Genomic DNA, 18,528 nt, shown 5'->3' with positions numbered 1-18,528 from the left:
TGCTACTTTGTGATTCAAGTGTTAATATTTGAGAGACCGATTTTTCAAAGAAAAAGAAGTGACCATAACTGAATTTGCTGTTTAATCCACAAGAATCCTCTCATGAAGAATAATTTATTCTGCCAGTCTAGGCTCTATCTTACCTAAGGGTTAAACAATTCCAAGTTTGAGGTGAACATTTTTCCCAGTGTATAAATTATATTCTGATCCTATTTTAGAGGCAGGATGTGAAAAAAGCAATTTTCTAGGTTAGAGAATGATGCAGAGACACACATAATACAATGAGGCTTCCAGATCAGCTGATCCTAAACCTGGCTCAGATGAGAATCACCAGGGGAGCTCTTTAAAACTGTAGATTCCAGGGCCACACCTCCAGACCTACTAGGAATCTCCTTGGGTAGGTCTCAGGAACTAGATTTGTTAGACATTTCCCTTGTGATTCTAGACATTAACCAGATTGAGACTACTGCTTCGTTACTACTATTCAGTAGGAAAGGGATACATTATTACAAAGGCTAATGAATAAACTAAAAATAAGTTTCTCTTACTAAAGAATACCCTTTACTCATGAGGTTGAAAAAAAATATTAGAACCATTAGGTTGATATCCAGATGCACAGATATTGAAGATTTTATTATCCTTTAAGCCCAGATGCCTCCTAGATAGTTGTGTAAAACAATAATTAAAAAAAAAAAAAAAAAGTTTCTCAACCCTCCAAAACCACTGCCTGCTTGAAAACAAGTAATACCAATTCTTTTCTTTTAAATAGATAATGATTAAGGATGCATGAAAGGCTGTGGCAGCATGAAAACATGGCACAGATTTTATATCATTATAAACTATGGTTTTACAAATAATTTGTTCCATGCTGAATGTGTTAAGCATTTGATTTGTACAGAACTCTTAATTCTGCCTTCAGAGTAGTACTTAGTACTCAACAATCAGAAGGAAAAATTATAAGTACCAGAATTCTCAATCTTCATTGGAGCATTTCAGCAAGTAAATAGCTTTTTCACATTAGAAAATATATAGTAATCCTACCAGTTGCTCATAAAATCTTAAATCATGAAGAGTCTTGGCTATTTGGTTTTTCCAATTTCCTTTCAGTAATTATAAAATTGAAAATATAAGTGATTTAACCGCAATAAAACATCTAATGATGTTGAAATAAGAATTTTTTTTCTCTTTCTGCAGACCTCTGTGGATAGAGTTCCCAGAGGAATTAGACACTTTTGGGGTAGAAGATGAATACATGCTGGGTGAGCATTTCTTAATTATTGTTATGATAAATGCTGTAATTATGTTTTTGTTACATTTCCTAGTATAAGAGCACTAAAGAAAAATAAATCCCTAGTCTCAAGAAAACTAAAAAATAAAAGTAAGAGAAATTCTGTCATTAAGATTTTTAGTATATTAGTGGAATGATAGCTCTCTTCTGTGGAATGATAGATCTCTTCTCACTTCTCATGTTGTTAACTTCATATAAATCCATTCTATTTGTGGACGCAATTTGAGATTCTTGTTCTGGGTCCACTCCTGAGCCTAATGATACCCCTATAAACAGTAGACCAGATGGTCACAGTAAAGATTGAGAGCTTACTTCATAGGTAAAATACAGTAATTGGTGGTGGTGGTGGTGATGGCCTCTTTTTAAACAAGGGTTGACCACCAAATCCAGGATATGGAAGTTTATCATCTCGGGAATAGGACTCAAAAACCAAGCTGAACAGAGAGTTGCCCAAAAGATGCATTCTGTTTCTAAAAAGCGGAAATCAAAATGTAAAAAGCCTAGTGCTACCTCTCCCTTCTTTCTTGGGTCTCAGTTTAAATAGCTGCTCCCTTCGAGAACAATTCCCTGACCAGAATTGCTTCTAATAGCTAATTACACCTAACTAGTCAAACTCAGTCCCTCTTATTAGATAACTTTCATTCCATTTTGTGTTTTTACCTTTTTGGTATTTGTCCTAACTCTAAATAAATTATAATATCTGTCTTTACTGACTGCAAACTCCATGAGGACAGGGACATTGTCTTATTTGCCACTGTATCTCCAGAGCCTAGCATAATACCTAGCACTCACCTGGAACTCAGTAAATATTTGTACATTTAAAGAGTGAATTCATAAATGGATGAAATTTACATACATGTGGTGCCATAGTCAAAACAAAATTAATAACCTAGATTGCCTTTAAGAGAATTACAGCCTTCCTAATGATAACTGCCCATGGATATACTCTACTCTGTGCTAATCATGGTTCTGGATAACAGCTGTAGGCTCACCATTGCAAAATCACTTACAGCAGTGATGCACCTGGAGTAATGTGACGGCTCTTTCAGACTCCTGGCACACTAGCAGCTATGTGCAAATGAGACTGATAGACTGTGTCAGGATCCCTCCCTATTATCCTGATATACCCTAAGTGGATAAATGATAAGTAATAATACAGTCACCATTTTGAGCACCGGTCCTCTATCTTACAATGCATCTCTCTGATGAATCATTGGTTCAACTAACCAAGGTCTCTACTTTCACCAAGTTCATAGTTGAGTGGTCTCTAACACCACAAAAGCACTGAAAGGAGAAGGATGTTTTCAGACCTCTTAGAATGATATTCAACTTCATTTCTTCTCTTTTTTTTCAGGAAGTGCTTTATTGGTTCATCCAGTCACAGAACCAAAAGCCAGCACAGTTGATGTGTTTCTGCCAGGATCAAATGAGGTAAGAATAAATAACAAACAGCCACATATCTTGCATGTCTCCTGTCTCCTCCCTTCATTCTAATGAATTAGCCCCTGTTAGGAAATAGATTTCTGCATCATGCAGTTGTAAAGACAGCCCAAATGCCTATACCTACTGAAGATTCTTGTAGGTCATGACCTCGGAGGTCAAGAAACTTAATGGAAGAGCAGGGAGAAAGATGAATAGGTAAGAACCCCAAGGAGAGTCAGCATGGTTCTTTACCTTCACACTTGGGCTTGTATAAGTGACTCCTTATAAACACACCGAGGCTTTGAGTAGGAAGAAATCTTTAGTCTGTAAGAGGTGTAAGTCTCTGGGGGGAAGCATAAGTAAAAAGAGACTTTGCTCTTTGGTTCTGGCTCTGTCTAAATCCTAAGTTTTGGGGCACCTGGGTGGCTCAGTGGGTTAAGCTGCTGCCTTCGGCTCAGGTCATGGTCTCAGGATCCTGGGATCAAGCCCCGAATCGGGCTCTCTGCTCAGCAGGGAGCCTGCTTCCCCCCCCCTTCTCTCTGCCTGCTGCTCTGCCTACTTGTGATCTCTCTGTGTGTCAAATAAATAAATAAAATCTTTTTAAAAATAAATAAGTAAATAAATAAATCCTAAGTTTTTGGTACCAAAATCTGGTCTCTGGACACTCACCAAAGTGGGTAAAAATTAACAGTGGCAACTTCCCTTTATGCTCCGCGAGCCTTCCAGCCCTTTTGTTTGTTATTGTCATTGATTATTATCGCAGTATAAAATATCATCCTGCTCTGCTAGAGCCCACAGCACTGAACCTAGGCAGAGCCCGGGGAAGAGGTGGGATTAGCCCGTGGGCTACAGAGCAGAGGGCCATGGAGAATAACTGCAACAACCTCCAGAGACAGACCAAGGATATATGCAGAGGGGCCAGGAGAAGAGGCAGGGCCGAAACTTGGGGCACCAGACCAGGGAAAGAGGGTATGGAATGGAGAGCAAGGAGGAGACAGACCCTGGAGAGAGTCCTTGAGCATCACCACAGGCTTCTGCAGGCAGGGGGAGAAGGTTACCATCGAGGTTACTAAACTGATTTGAGACCCCTATGTTCCTGGACTGACTATGGAAAACAATTTGGAGGCTCTTCAAAAAGTTAAAAATAGAACTACCCTATGACCCAGCAGTTGCAATACTGGGTATTTATACAAAGGAAACAAACATAGTGATTCGAAGTAGCACATGCTCCCTGATGTTCATAGCAGCAATGTCCACAATAGCCAAACTATGGAAAGAGCCCAGATGTCCCACGACTGATGAATGGATAAAGAAGATGTGGTGTATATATACAATGGAATATTACTCAGCCATCAAAAAGAATGAAATCTTGCCATTTGCAGTGATGTGAATGGAGCTAGAGTGCATTATGCTAGGCAAAATAAGTCAGAGAAACACAAATAGTATATGATACCACTTATATGTGGAATTTAAGAAATAAAACAGAAGGGGGAGCCTGGGTGGCTCAGTGGGTTAAAGCCTCTGCCTTCGGCTCAGGTCATGATCCCAGGGTCCTGGGATCGAGCCCCGCATCGGGCTCTCTGCTCATCTGGGAGCTTGCTTCCTCCTCTCTCTCTGCCTGCCTCTCAGCCTACTTGTGATCTTTGTGTCAAATAAATAAATAAAATCTTAAAAAAAAAAAAAAAGAAAGAAAACAGAAGAACATGGGGCGCCTGGGTGGCTCAGTGGGTTAAAGCCTCTGCCTTTGGCTCAGGTCATGATCTCAGGGACCCTGGGATTGAGCCCCGCATCGGGCTCTCTGCTCGGCAGGGAGCCTGCTTCCCACCACCCCCCCACCGCCTACTTGTGATCTCTGTCTGTCAAATAAATAAATAAAATCTTAAAAAAAAAAAACAAAAAACAGAAGAACATATGGGATGGAAAAAAGGGAGGGGGGGAGGGAAGCAAACCATGAGAGACTTAACTACAGAGAACAAAGTGAGGGTTGATGGAGGGATGTGGGTGGGGGATGGGCCAGATAGCTGATGGTCATTAAGGAGGGCACTTGTGATGACCCCTGGGTGTTGTTTGTAAGTGATAAATCACTAAATTCTACTCCTGAAACCAATATTGGAGTGTATGCTAACTAACTAGAGTTTAAATTTAAAAAAAAAAAAAAAAGATATGCTTGGACTGTCTAGGCAGGTGATGAGGTGGCTGAGCCAGGCCATGCTCTCTGCTTAGTACTGTCAGGTACGGGCGAAGCAATATGCGATACATCAACCCAAGTGTTCTCTGTCCATCCAGCTTTACACTTTTGCCTGTGCTAGTTTCTTAAGGCAGCAATTATCACAAATCTGGTGGCTTGAAATAGCACAAATGTATCCTCTCCCAGTTCTGGAGGCTTGAAGCCCAAAATCAAGGTGTCAGTAGGGTAAGTTCCTTCTGGAGGTCCAGAAGGCGAATCTCTTCCATGCCTCTCTCCTAGCTTCTGGCAGCTGCCTGAGGTCCTTGTGGTTCCTGGCTCTGTAGCCACATCACAGAGCCACATCACATCAGTCCAGTCTGTGCCTCTGTCTTCACACGCCTTCTCCTCTGTATGTCTGTGTCTTCTCTTCTGTTTCTCTTATGAGGACACTTATGATGACATTCAGGGCCCACCTGCATAATCCCAGATAACCTTCTAATCTTGAGATCCTTAATTTAATCAAATTTGCTACCATAAAAAGTTATATTCACTCCTTCCCAGTATTAGGAAGTGTGTATAACTTTTGGAGGGGCTACCATTCAGCCCAGTAAACTTGTCTTTACTGATAGGATGATACCCAGGCTTTTCTCCAGAATGTTCATCAATTATGTTCTTCCCTCTTGGTTTCTCCAGTAATGTGTAGTTCTTAGATGAGGGTTCCCCCTCAACCCTCATCTAAGATGAAGATAAAGTTTCCCCCACCAAGTAAAAATCTGAGAAAAAGGTTAAATACAACAACATCTAAATAAATTGTCCTGCCTAGCAGTTCACTGAGAATTTCTCAAGTCAATTTTAACAAAGCAGTAGGCTCCCATTAAGAAGAGCTAGCTCTCCTTCTGACGTAGCCACAAATGAATTTTTAAATTAATTTAATTAACAAAAACTTTTTATTAATGACCTATCATCATTGCAAGCACACTGCAATGACTGTATAATGTATTCGTTCAACACTGTTTCCCAAAGTGTTCTGTGATTGTTTCTCTCATATCTTCAAAACCCTAGGGAGATAAGCCAAGCTATTTCTTGCCATATTTTTACTTCACCAGTTAGCTAGTACCACATCACACTGTGCAAGGGGGCTACCTACAGTCCCTCATTGTCACTCTTCCCCATTTTTCTAGATGGCCCATTCCCTCTACTTGAAGTCTTTGCTCAAATAGATTTTTCTCAGTGAGGCCTTCCGTGACTACCTAGTTAAGATTACAGACCACTCCCACTGTCCAACCCCACTTCATCCTTCATTTTTCCCACAGAACCTGACATCTTTAACATTCATGGTATTAATGATATGTTTTGCTGATGACCTTTCTCCCCCATTAGAATATTAGCTTCTTAAGGGCTTCTTAGGTGATTTTCCTCTATTACATTCACTCTCTATCCCCAGCATCTAGACAGGTACCTGACAGGCAGTAGGCCTTCTGTACGTACTTGCTGAGGAGCTTGGTGACTGAGCACTAGGTCTGATCTATGTAGGACTTTATGCCAGTTTTACCCTTCCAAGGCTGGGGACCTTTGTATATAGCACCAGAGGACACACCCTATACATATACCTCTTATTCTAATTATTCTAGTTAGTTCTGGAAATGGTAGACAGGTAATCTCAAAATCTTACTTAATTCAGTTTGTTTGTTTTAACTTTCACTCTCACTACTCTATCTAAAGCTACTAGTGGGGCGCCTGGGTGGCTCAGTGGGTTAAAGCCTCTGCCTTCGGCTCAGATCATGATCCTAGCGTCCTGGGATCGAGCCCCGCGTCGGGCTCTCTGCTCAGCAGGGAGCCTCCTTCTCCCCTCTCTCTCTGCCTGCCTCGCTGCCTACTTGTGATCTCTGTCTGTCAAATAAATAAAATCTTTAAAAAAAAATAAATAAAGCTACTAGAATTTGTCAAATGAAAGACATTATAAGAAAAGAAAGCTAAGACAATATCCCCCATCAACACAGACACAGAAATCCTTGGCAAAACATTAGCAAATTGGATCTAGCCAAGGATAATACATGGAGACAAGGTGGGGTGGATCCTGTTGAACTGAGAGTCACTGGGGCTGGCGATAGGCCACAGCCCTCTCACCTTCACTGCAGGACAGGAGCTCTAGAAAGGATATGGTAATCCCAGAAGGTGACCTTGTGAAATAGACTGTCTGCTGCCAGAAATCATACTGGGCTGAAAGAGAGAAAAAGAGGTTTTTGTTTCCATGCTACTGCTGTTGGTAGTGTCTTAAGGATTTATCCTATCAAATTACTTTATAGGACCTTTTGGGTACTTCAGCAACTAAACCGCCTTGATTAGGATCCCAGATAAGAATTTGAACTTCCTCCATTAATTGAACTGTGCTAAAAAATAACTATGGTACTGATCCAAGTTTCCATTTGTCTTTCTCCTGGATCTGTTTCCTTCTCTGACACTTTCCTTTTCTCCTGCCTCGTTTGTAATTTATTTGCTCGCAGTGTGCTCTTCTTCTTTGTTACTGCTTTTTCTTTCTTCCATCATCTTTTTTACTCTAAATGCATTAAGTTTATGAGACGACCAGACTATAATAAAATCCATGAGGGCAGGAAGTCTGTCTTTCTGTTCACTCATGCATGCCTAGCAGTGCTGGGCATGTGGTAGACTGTTGGACAAATAACTTCTGGATGGACAGATGGACAAATGAATGGCCTTTTAGTGAACTTAATCCATCACAGTACTAGGTTAGTCCTTTGGGATCTTCTTAAAAATATTTGTCCTTCCTAACTTCTACTCAAGATTTTTTTTTTTAAGATTTTATTTATTTGACAGACAGAGATCACAAGTAGGCAGAGAGAGAGAGAGGAAGAAGCAGGCTCCCTGCTGAGCAGAGAGCCCGATGGGGCTCGATCCCAGGACCCTGGGATCATGTACTGAGCCGAAGACAGAGGCTTTAAGCCACTGAGCCACCCAGGTGCCCCTACTCAAGATTTTTTTTAAACTATACTTATTTTAGCCTTCCAGTTATTCAAAATCCAGATAAAATGAATGCTTTGCTGAATAATGAAATTGTGAGCAGAGTTGCTCTTATACTCTTTTTCATTAGGATCTCTTCCTTTCCAGGTCTGGTATGACTCTAAAACATTTGCTCATTGGGAAGGAGCACGTACTGTGAAGGTCCAGGTAGCCTTAGACACCGTAAGTAATTTTCAGGCTGTTATTTTTACCTGTTGTGCAATATCAGTCTCCTTGGGCTGCCATAATAAACTACCACAGATGCGGTGGCTTAACCAACAGAAGTTTGTTTTCTCACAGTTCTGGAGGCTAGATGTCCCAGATTAAGGTGCCAACAATTCAGATCCTAGTGAGGACTCTCTTCCTGACATATAGGCATATATGTGTCTTGCTGTGTCTTCATATGGCAGAGGGAGAGAGTGAGTTCTCTTATGTCTCTTCTTATAGACATTAATCCTATCAGATTAAGGCCCCACTCTCTGACCTTATTTAACCTTAATTATCTCTTTAAAGGCCCTATCTCCAAATACAGTCACATTGATGGTTGAGGCTTCGACATAGGAATTTGGGAGGGGACACAGACATTTAGTTCGTAACATGTGCCTACATAGAAGGAACCAGGGACATTAGTGTACTGGATAACACCACATAGACAAAAAATAGATGAGGGGTTGCATAGGGCTAAGGCAGGGAGAGAGTTTGGGAGCAATGGCAAATTACTGCTAATGGGTACAAGGTTTCTTTTGGGGATGATGAAAATGATTTAAAATTGATTGTGGTAACAGGTACATGACTCTCAATATACTCAAAAAACATTTAATTGTACACCTTAAATAGATGAGTTGTAGGGCATTCAAATTATACCAATAAAGCCATGGAAACATGAGAAAAAAGTATCAGCATATAGCCTGATTTCACAGTATGAAACATCAAGGCCAAACAACTCTTCTCCATATATTTCTATTTGTATGTCTAAGAAAAATAATAACACTAAAGTCAGAGTAAAAATGGTGGTCACCACACACACCATACAGAATGTCCTCCTGTAGGACCAAGTCACAAAACCTGAGTTTTCAGTTGTAAACCTGGCTGGCCCTCTACGCCCAAGGGAAGGCGGTCAGTTAACGATGGTAGAGTCAAGGGGACCCATCCAGACTGAACCTGTGAAGGGAATTCTGCTCTTGCCACTAAATCACAACCAATGCCGCAGGCCCTAAGTAGTGTTCAAATTAATAAAGATATATTGACATTATTTTTTAAAGCTGTTATCAGTAGTATGATCTCCATAATAAAACGATTTCAGATGTCAACTTTCAGATCTAAAAAAGACCTTAACATTAATCTACTTCAATCCCTTGTGCTTACTGGTGAAGAAACTGTGTTCTGAGAAGTTCAATTACTTGTTCAGGGTTGTGGTTAGATTGTGGCAGATCAGACCCCAGGTCCGCCACTCCCACTTCACAGCCCATACTGTGCTAACTTACTACCTCCGTCTTTGGGAAAAAAAGAAAAGAAGTGATTGGTTGATGAGGGGGAGATAAATGTGCGTTATTTCTTGCTGCCAACTATGAGTCAAGCAGAGGCTGGACATCTTAACTACTCCACCTTCACTCCCACCTTCATTTATACTCTTGTACTTTTTTCCCTCTTGTACCTTACTCAGAACGAAGTACAAGCCCCCATATGATTCAGAGAGCTTCCTTGCAGAGGACAGTATGGGGACCCAGGAAATTTACTGGGCTTTCCTTGCTGGAATGCCATTCCAGAAGAACCATAGGTATGGGCCATACCTATAAAACTGTGCTTAGGGTTACTTCATGTGTCTTTGGTGGCTTCTACAACAGAAGTTCCACAAATTTACTCTCAGAATTGAGTCCATCATCCTGGTGATTCAGGGAAGCAGGGAGCAGGAAGGGTATAGACTGTAGTAAGGACAGAGTCATCTCTCTGAAACCAAGAAATCATAATATTTTATATGCACATGTACATATATGGGGCCTACTTAAACAGGCACAAAAACTCACTCCTTAACAGGGCCCTAGAAATAAACATGTATATTGTGCTGACAAGAAAATTAAAAATACCAGGGGTGCCTGGGTGGCTCAGTGGGTTAAAGCCTCTGCCTTCGGCTCAGGTCATGATCCCAGGGTCCTGGGATCGAGCCCTTCATTGGGCTCTGCTCAGCAGGGAGCCTGTTTCCTCCTCTCTCTCTGCCTGCTGCTCTGCCTACTTGTGATCTCTGTCTATCAAATAAATAAATAAAATCTTTCAAAAAAAAAAGGAAAGAAAATGTAAAATACCAAATAGGAACTACTGATAGGATAGGCAGAATAGATAACAAATTGATGAAGGGTGAGAAGTTTCCCTGATAATTAAAAAATGGACAATTTTTAATCTTTGAACTCTTTTCCTTTTAATGCTATCACTTCCATATTTTCCATTTCTATGCTCACAGATTTCTTTTGCCTCTGAGTGTATACTTGCAAAGAATGGGAGTCTCATGCAATGAAATATTTTTAGATTCTACATTGAAATCGCTTTCTATGAATACTCCTTCCCTGAGAGTATTGTTCTGTTATAGATACCGGTATTTCAGCGAGGTGGAAGTATAGTACCAATAAAGACGACTGTAGGAAAATCCACAGGCTACATGACCGATTCCCCATATGGACTCCGGGTGGCTCTAAGCACTAAGGTATTTGGAAAATGTTACCTTTACACATCTCATTCGTTATTACTTTATCAATTTATAGGAGTAGTGGTCTTTTGAGTATGGGACACTATATAAAAATAATAAGCCCCAGTGATGGAACAGGTGCTCCTGATGTTTTTCTAGAAATCAAAGTTTTGAATCATTTCTGAATCATTGTCCAGCTTGTCTGCCTTTCCTTGGAATTGTTCTTAAGAGAACTCCGAGAATTAGAAATGATAGAAATCTCCTCTGGGGCACTGTGACCCTTGGTGCCCTGCAGCTTGGCCTTGATTACCATTGGACCAAATGCCCATTGGGCCTAGTCAGCCTGCCACATGGATTAGCCCTAAAAGTCAGTCTCCTATAAAAGGATGGCAGTATCTTTGCAGTATTTCAGGAACAACAACCCCACACAATGACTTCTGTTCTTATCAGCTGGCTCAAACAACTAAAATCTTCTGGGGTAAAGCTCAGAAGGATCCAGAATTTGTATGTCCTTTTAGAAGATCTTTTGAGCCAAATGAAACCTATAACAGACTCCCATCCTATCCATTTGCCCACTTATAGTACCAACACAAACTCTTACTCTTCTACAGGACTGAACATAAATTCATACTCTTATGCAAATATAGAATAATTAAACTTGCTTTTCCATCTGTTTCACTTAGACATTCTTTTTGGGCCAAATTATAAGTCTCAGACCACATAAAAAATACAAGAGATCCATAGCACATCAAGCATTGTCAATAAATAATAAACAGCCATATGGAGTGCTGTGCCTTTGTTTGAATTGCCAAAGGGGTCCTCTGAAAGGAAGTAGGAACTAGATGCTATCCTCTAAATGGAGGATAAAGATGAAAATAGCTGATCTCATCCATTATATACTAAATCTTTTAAACTTTAGTTTCATTCTGGGAACTTTTCTTGACCTGTCATCACATTCTAGGGTAGTATTTTCAAAGAAGCCACCTATGCCACTGACCATATTTTGTAGTTTAAATTTTTTTCAACAAAATCTAACTCTTTGAGCTCCTCTTACGTGACTTATGCATATTATTTCACTAATGGGTATTGAATGTACATATTTATATGACTACATTGTACAGCTTGAATATTAATTTTTTTAAATAAAATTTTTCACAAATGTTTTAGTCCCTTTAGTGGATGACATTCTTTAACCTAGTAAGCTATTATATAAACACGTTCTCTATGATTCACTCTCTAGGATTCTGCCATGGGTGAATTCTATCTCGACGATGGCCATTCGTTCCGGTACCTCCACCAGAAGCAATTCTTGCACAGGAAGTTTTCATTCTTGTCAGGAGTTTTGATCAACAGGTAATGGCAGCTAAAAAGCCATGTGGTTTCTTAAATATGTGATCCTCAAAAACAGCTAATATCTTAAGGTACTATTTAAAGAAATTAATGATGAAAGCCATTTGTGGAGTACTTTTCTTCAGCTTCAATAAATAATTAACAAGTAAAGTTGTAATATATTTAAAGTGTACAACATGGTGATTCACTATATGTATGTGCTATAAAAGGAATCCCACCATCAAGTTAAGTAACTCATCCATCACCTCTCATACTTCTTTTTTTCTACTCTGTTGGCAAATTTCAGTTATACAATATAGTACTGTCAACTGTGGTCCCCATCTTGTACATTAGATACTCAGACCTTATTCATCTTATAACAGAAAGTTCGTATCCTTTTACCATCTTCTCCCTATTTCCATTTGCAAATACAATTTTATTTCTTCCTCTCCAACTTAGACATCTTTTATTTCTTTTTCTTACCTAATTGCTCTTGCTAAGATGTCCAGTACAATGTTAAACAAAAATGGTGAGAAGTAGGCATCATTTTCCTGTTTCTGATCTTGATTCAGTTTTCCCCATTGAGATGTTAGTTGTGGGCTTGTCATAGACGGCTTTTATTAAGTTGAGGTACATTCTTTCTTTTGCTTTCTTTTCTCTTTTCTTTTTTTTTTTTAGGGGGAGAAAGCATGAGCATGGGAGTGGGAAGGGGCAGAGGGAAAGGGAGAGAGAGAATCTTAAGTGGGCTCCACACTCAGCATGGAGCCAGATGTTGGGCTGGATCTCATGACCCTGAGATCATGCCCTGAGATGAAATCAAGAGTTGAACACTTAACCCACTGAGCCATCCAGGCACCCTGAGGTACATTCTTTCTGTACCCAATTTTTTGAGAATTTTTATCCTGAAAGGATGTTGAATTTTGTCAAATGCTTTTCCTATACCTACGGAAATAATCATATTATTTTTATCCTTTTTGTTAATGTAATATATCACATTTATTGATTTGCCTATGTTGAAGCATCTCTGTATCCCAGAAATAAATAATACTTGATCATGGTGTGTGGTCCTCTGTTAAGGAATTCTACATCTGTGTTCATCAAGAATATTGGCCTATAATTTTCTTTTCTTGTACTGTCCTTGTTAGCTTTAGTATCAAGGTAATGCAGCCCTCATAAAATCAATTTGGAAGTGTTCCAATTTTTGGAAGACTTTGAAAAGGATTGATATTCTTTAAAATGTTTGATAGAATTAAACAGTGAAGCCATCTGGTCCTGGACTTTCCTTTGTTGGCAGTTTTTTGTTTACAGATTCAGTATCCTTACTAGTAATTGGTCTGTTCAGATTTTCTATTCCTTCCTGATTCCAGTATTGGCAGGTTGTATGTTCTAGGAATTTATCCACTTCTTCTGGCTTATCCAATTTATTGGTGTGTAATTGTTCATAGTAGTTTCCTATGATCCTTAGGATTTCTGAGGTATCAAATGTAACATCTCTTTCATTTCTGATTTTTTAATTTAAATTCCAGTATAGTACATACAATGATATTGTTTCTGATTTTGAGTCCTCTTTCTTTTTTTGTTGGTGAGTCTAGCTAAATATTTGTCTATTTTTTTTTTAAACTAGTTCTTAGTTTCATTGATCGTTCCTATGGATCTTTTTAGCCTCCGTTCCATTTATTTTCACTCTGATCTTTGTTATTTCCTTCTTCCTGGTAAATCTGGCCTTAGTTTGTCCTTCGTTTTATAGCTCCTTGAGGTATAAGGGTAGATTATTTAAGATTTTTTTTTCTTAATGTAAGCATTTATTGCTATAAACTCCCCTCTTAGAATTGCTTTTGCTGCATCCCGTAAGTTTTTATATATTTATATATATATTTATATATTTATATATATATTATATATTTATATATATATATTTTTATATATTTATATTTTTATATATTGTGTTTCCATTTTAATTTGTCTAAGATATCTTATTTTCCTTTTGATTTTTTGTTTGGCCCACTGGTTATTTAGGGGCATGTTGTTTAGTCTCCATATATATGTGAATTTTCCAGTTTTCTTCTTATAATTGGTATCTACGCTCCTACCATTATGGTCATAAAAGACGCTTGATATAATTTCAGTCTTTTTAAATTTGTTAAGACTTGTTTTTAGTCTAACATATGATCTATCCTAGAGAATGTTCCATGTGTTCTTGAAAGCAATATGAATTTTCCTGCTGTTGAATGGAATGTTCTATATATAACTGTTAAATTTATCTGGTCTAACATGCCATTTAAGTTCACGTTTTCCTTACTGATTTTCTGTCTGGATGATCTATCCATTGTTGAAAGTGGAGGTATTGAAGTCCCCTGCTATTACTGTATTGCCATCTATTTCAACCTTCAGATCTACTAATACCTGCTTTATATATTTAGGTGCTTTGATATTGGGTGCATAAATATTTACAAGTGTTATATAACCTCTTAGCGAATTGACCCATTATATAACAATCTTCATTGTCTATGATTACAATTTCTGGCATAAAGTCTGTTTTGTCTGTTATAAATATTAGCTATCCCTGCTTTTTTTTTTCTGGCCTCCATTTCTATGGAATATCATTTTCCATATCTTCACTTTCAGTCTGTATGCGTCCTTAAAGCTGAAGTGGGTCTCTTATAGGCAGCATATAGTTGGGTCTTGACTTTGTAACCATTCATCAACTCTATCTCTATTGATTGGAGAATTTAGTTCAAAGACACTTAAAGTAATTACTGATTGGTTGGGGGTCCATACCTCAGATGGGGGCCTTAAAACTGGGGCAATAGGGACTCCTGGGTGGCTCAGTTGGTTGGACGACTGCCTTCAGCTCAGGTCATGATCCCGGGGTCCCGGGATCGAGTCCCACATCGGGCTCCCAGCTCCATGGGGAGTCTGCTTCTCCCTCTGACCTTCTCCTCGCTCATGCTCTCTCTCACTGTCTCGCTCTCAAATAAATAAATAAAATCTTTAAAAAAAAAAAAAAAACTGGGGCAATAGAAGTGTTGTCCAAACTTTTCACTCTTCTCAGAGAGAAGTTGGGAGTTGGGAGTTCCCCTCCCAACAGTATAGCACTGTCCTGGTGGGGGTGGAGGTTACCATGTGTTTCAGCCTTTCCTACCTGATTTGATGTGGCTATTTCCTCAGTCACCCGATATACAAGAGTCACTCAGCTAGTTTCTGTATTGCTAAAAGGGAATTGCTCCACATGTAGCTTTACATTCAGTGCATCCGTGGGAGGAAGGAAATTAGGGGCCCTCTTAAATGTTGCCATCTTGGTCTGGAATTTCCCTGAAGTATTTTTCAATCACTCTATGAACCTTCTTCCTTATCGTCTCCATCTTCCTGTTCTTCACTCTTTAAAAAATAAAAAAGAATTCAATTTAAGCTTTGATTAGTCCCATTTATCCACCCATTCAGCAATTCATTAAGTATCTGATTTCTTAAAATCTGATTGCAGTCAGTGTCCAAGTCACATTTGAGACTTCAGTGTCCTTAGATGGTTTCTCTCCAAATGCCCTGTTAAAGGGAGACTGGCTTGTCTACTGGTTAGGCATTCCTTGGCACAGGGAATCGTTTGTTTGCATCCCTTCATCCTAGTAAACTTGACAGCCTTATGGTTCAGGCCTCCATAGGGAGAGATGGGAGGGGAACTCCCAAGGCTAGGATATTGACCTAATAACCAGTCCAAATTCTTATTTCTCTCATTTTCCTAACACCATTTTTATTTATTCCAGTTGTGCTGACAAAAGAGGTCATTATCCCAGCAAGTGTGTGGTGGAGCAGATCTTTGTCCTAGGCCTCAAGAAACAGCCATCTTCTGTGACTACCCGTTCATCTGGTGAGGAAACAGGTCATTTGTTTTTATAAACATGGAAGTATCTGCCGCAAAGAAATGATTAGTCCTAACACTGATATAGCACACTTAGCCAAGTGGACCCTGCACTTTCTGATGGAGGTCAAATATACTAGTATCTAGAGGGAGCAAGACGATCCTGCTTCTCCTCATCAACTGGGCCTTCTGCGAACTGTAAGCTGTGGATATTTTTCTAAGGGGGATTATTTGGGCCTTGAAATGATATTGTAGCTTCTCTGAATGTATTTTTTTTAAAGATTTTATTTATTTATTTGACAGAGAGAGATCACAAGTAAGCAGAGAGGCAGGCAGCGAGAGGAGGAAGGAAGCAGGCTCCCCACTGAGCAGAGAGCCCGATGTGGGACTCGATCCCAGGACCCTGAGATCATGACCCGAGCTGAAGGCAGAGGCTTAACCAACTGAGCCACCCAGGCGCCCCGTCTCTGAATGTATTTTTAACTGTAGATAGCTGAAGCCCCAGAGAATCCTACCCATGTTTATGGAGTTTCTTAAAAGGCTGTATCATTTCTTACCTACTAAATTTCTTAGGTAAATCACTTTGTTCCTTACAATTTCCTTTCAACCAATCTTGCATTCAAAATGATGGAGTGTTTAATGTTTAAAAAATTCAGCCGAGCCTGGGTGGCTCAGTGGGTTAAGCCGCTGCCTTCGGCTCGGGTCATGATCTCAGGGTCCTGGGATCGAGCCCCGCATAGGGCTCTCTGCTCAGCGGGGAGCCTGCTTCCTCCTCTCTCTCTGCCTGCCTCTCTGCCTGCTTTGTGATCTCTCTCTGTCAAATAAATAAATAAAATCTTTAAAAAAAAAAAAAAAATTCAGCCGAGGAAGGGAGACAACAGTTTATGTGGAAACTGTTCTGCTGTGGCTTTCTGTTCCGAAGCTACGATTTTTCCGAGGGAGTGAAAAGAATAAGGTTTTGCCTTTGTCATTATAAAGTGTCTCTTTTCTAAGAAGCTTTAAAAAAATTTTTTTTTAATTTAAAAAAAATTCATGGACATCCATGCGTAAAAGTGCTATTAAGTTGGATTCTCCTAGGTGGGGTATCAGGTTTTATGACCGAGTCAGAAATAGTATAGATTCAAAGGAAAGATTTTTCTCTCCTAGATATTCATCAAACTTTTCCTGTTACTGTCTTGATATTTAGATGGTAAAGATGAGCCTGTGGCTTTTACATATTGTGCCCAGATGTCCACCCTGCGGCTGGAGAAGCTCTCACTGAACATCGGCACTGACTGGGAGGTCCATGTCCGATGACGGTGTGGTGCACCCGGGCAAGCGTGGGAAGCAGCCTGCACCTTTCAGCCTTGCCCTTGGCCTTTTCTGAGATCTGTGCTGCATGCTAATTGACTTCTCTGGCTAAAAAGTGTCCTTCATTGATCATCGGTTTACTAATGAGAATAGATTTCAGGTTTTGCATTTTTAGAGGCACTAGTTACACTCTCTGTGTCAAACACTACTACTTCTCGATGCAGATAGCCCTGAGACATTTATAGAGTTCATTAATCTTCCTCTGCTTCTTGAACCATGGTCCTGTGGTAAATGCTATGGCCCAATGAGTAGCTTCTCTTTGAGGACAGCTGATTGGTTTGTTGTTTGGTGCTGGTGGTTGTCATTTTAAGGAAACTATCTTCAGTGGGGGCTCAAACTCACAACCTTGAGATCAAGAGTCACGTACTGTACCAGCTGAGCCAGCCAGGTACCCCTGGATGGGTCTCTTGTATGTGGGATGTGGGCCAAGCCCACCTTGTGTGGCCCGTTTGTGGAAGCTTGCCTCGGGCCATGCTGCAGAGTCAGGAGGGCTACAGCAGCTGAGTTACTCAAGACCTGTCTCCAAGTGGACAGCAGCCTCTGGTACCCACCCCCCCCCACCCGCCAACACACAGTTACCTTTCACCCACTTAGACATGAGCAAAACAACCCTTTTCTGCTGCACTTCATACACTGCAGCAACAGAGAGTTACTCTCCCCTAAATATCGACTCAGAAGCACAAAGGATTCTTTTCCCTGTTGTGCTTTTTAGGCTTCAAAGTTCATAATTCATCTTCTTAAAATCCTAATTTATCTAAATTGTTTTTATTAAGTACTGTTTACTAGCCACAGAGTATTTGTAGCATGAGTAAGCTGTAGCTTATAATTGAAAATAAAATGAATACCCATGTTCCCACTCCTGAACTTCAAGAAATAGAACACAGGGCTGGGATGAGGGTGAGATAAGCAAGGTACCTGCCTTGAGCAAAAAATGTAAGGGGGTATGGAAAAATTCAATCATCCAAACAAATGATATTTTAATGCAATATTTTTAAAAATCAAAATTAATGCAAAAAAAATGAACAAAATATCAAGATTTTTAAATCAAGATAGGCTTGGTATTATTGAGGTTTCCTTTCTCTTAGGCTCCAGTATGGTTTGGCATGGGCTAGAACATTACAAAACACCAGTCCCTCATGGTTCCTGCTGCTCTGGAGCTGCTGGTGACCCCTGCTGCCCGCCACAGCATCTGTGGGGCAGCCCCATGTCCTCAGCATGCCTCAATCAATGCACATTTTCACATGTCCTTCACTGAGCAACTTGCTGACTGCCACCTCTGTGCCTTGTGTTCTCTGGGCCACGATACCCACCACCTTTCCCCCAGCCTGTGCAAATCTTACCATCCCTTCAGGCCCAACTCAAATGCCACCGTTCCATTAAGCCTTTCTAACTCCCCTAACAGCCCCGTGCCCCTGTACCCATGA

At 40.0% G+C, this 18,528-nt stretch overlaps 1 protein-coding gene across 5 annotated transcripts in view; it reads left to right on the top strand.

Annotated features, from left to right (window-relative positions):
* GANC (glucosidase alpha, neutral C) overlaps nucleotides 1-17,678 on the top strand; it is a 70,132-nt gene extending 52,454 nt beyond the window's left edge. For 4 of the 5 annotated variants that reach the window (XM_032856739.1, XM_032856742.1, XM_032856740.1 and 1 more), the window contains 7 exons: nucleotides 1,195-1,259; nucleotides 2,643-2,719; nucleotides 8,004-8,078; nucleotides 10,477-10,590; nucleotides 11,813-11,925; nucleotides 15,660-15,763; nucleotides 16,941-17,678. In XM_032856739.1, the coding sequence (XP_032712630.1) occupies nucleotides 1,195-1,259; nucleotides 2,643-2,719; nucleotides 8,004-8,078; nucleotides 10,477-10,590; nucleotides 11,813-11,925; nucleotides 15,660-15,763; nucleotides 16,941-17,050 (658 nt within the window). In that variant the 3' untranslated portion in view covers nucleotides 17,051-17,678. The remainder of the gene's footprint in view (nucleotides 1-1,194; nucleotides 1,260-2,642; nucleotides 2,720-8,003; nucleotides 8,079-10,476; nucleotides 10,591-11,812; nucleotides 11,926-15,659; nucleotides 15,764-16,940) is intronic. The other variant, XM_032856741.1, reaches the window with a different exon arrangement.
* Nucleotides 17,679-18,528: the final 850 nt, after the last annotated feature.

The sequence above is a fragment of the Lontra canadensis genome, unplaced genomic scaffold, assembly GCF_010015895.1.
Source record: "Lontra canadensis isolate GAN:19392208 unplaced genomic scaffold, GSC_riverotter_1.0 scaffold12, whole genome shotgun sequence".
In the NCBI taxonomy this organism is placed as follows: Eukaryota; Metazoa; Chordata; class Mammalia; order Carnivora; family Mustelidae; genus Lontra; species Lontra canadensis.
The sequence above is the reverse complement of the archived record's forward strand: the minus strand, read 5'-3'. Positions and strand labels throughout refer to the sequence as shown.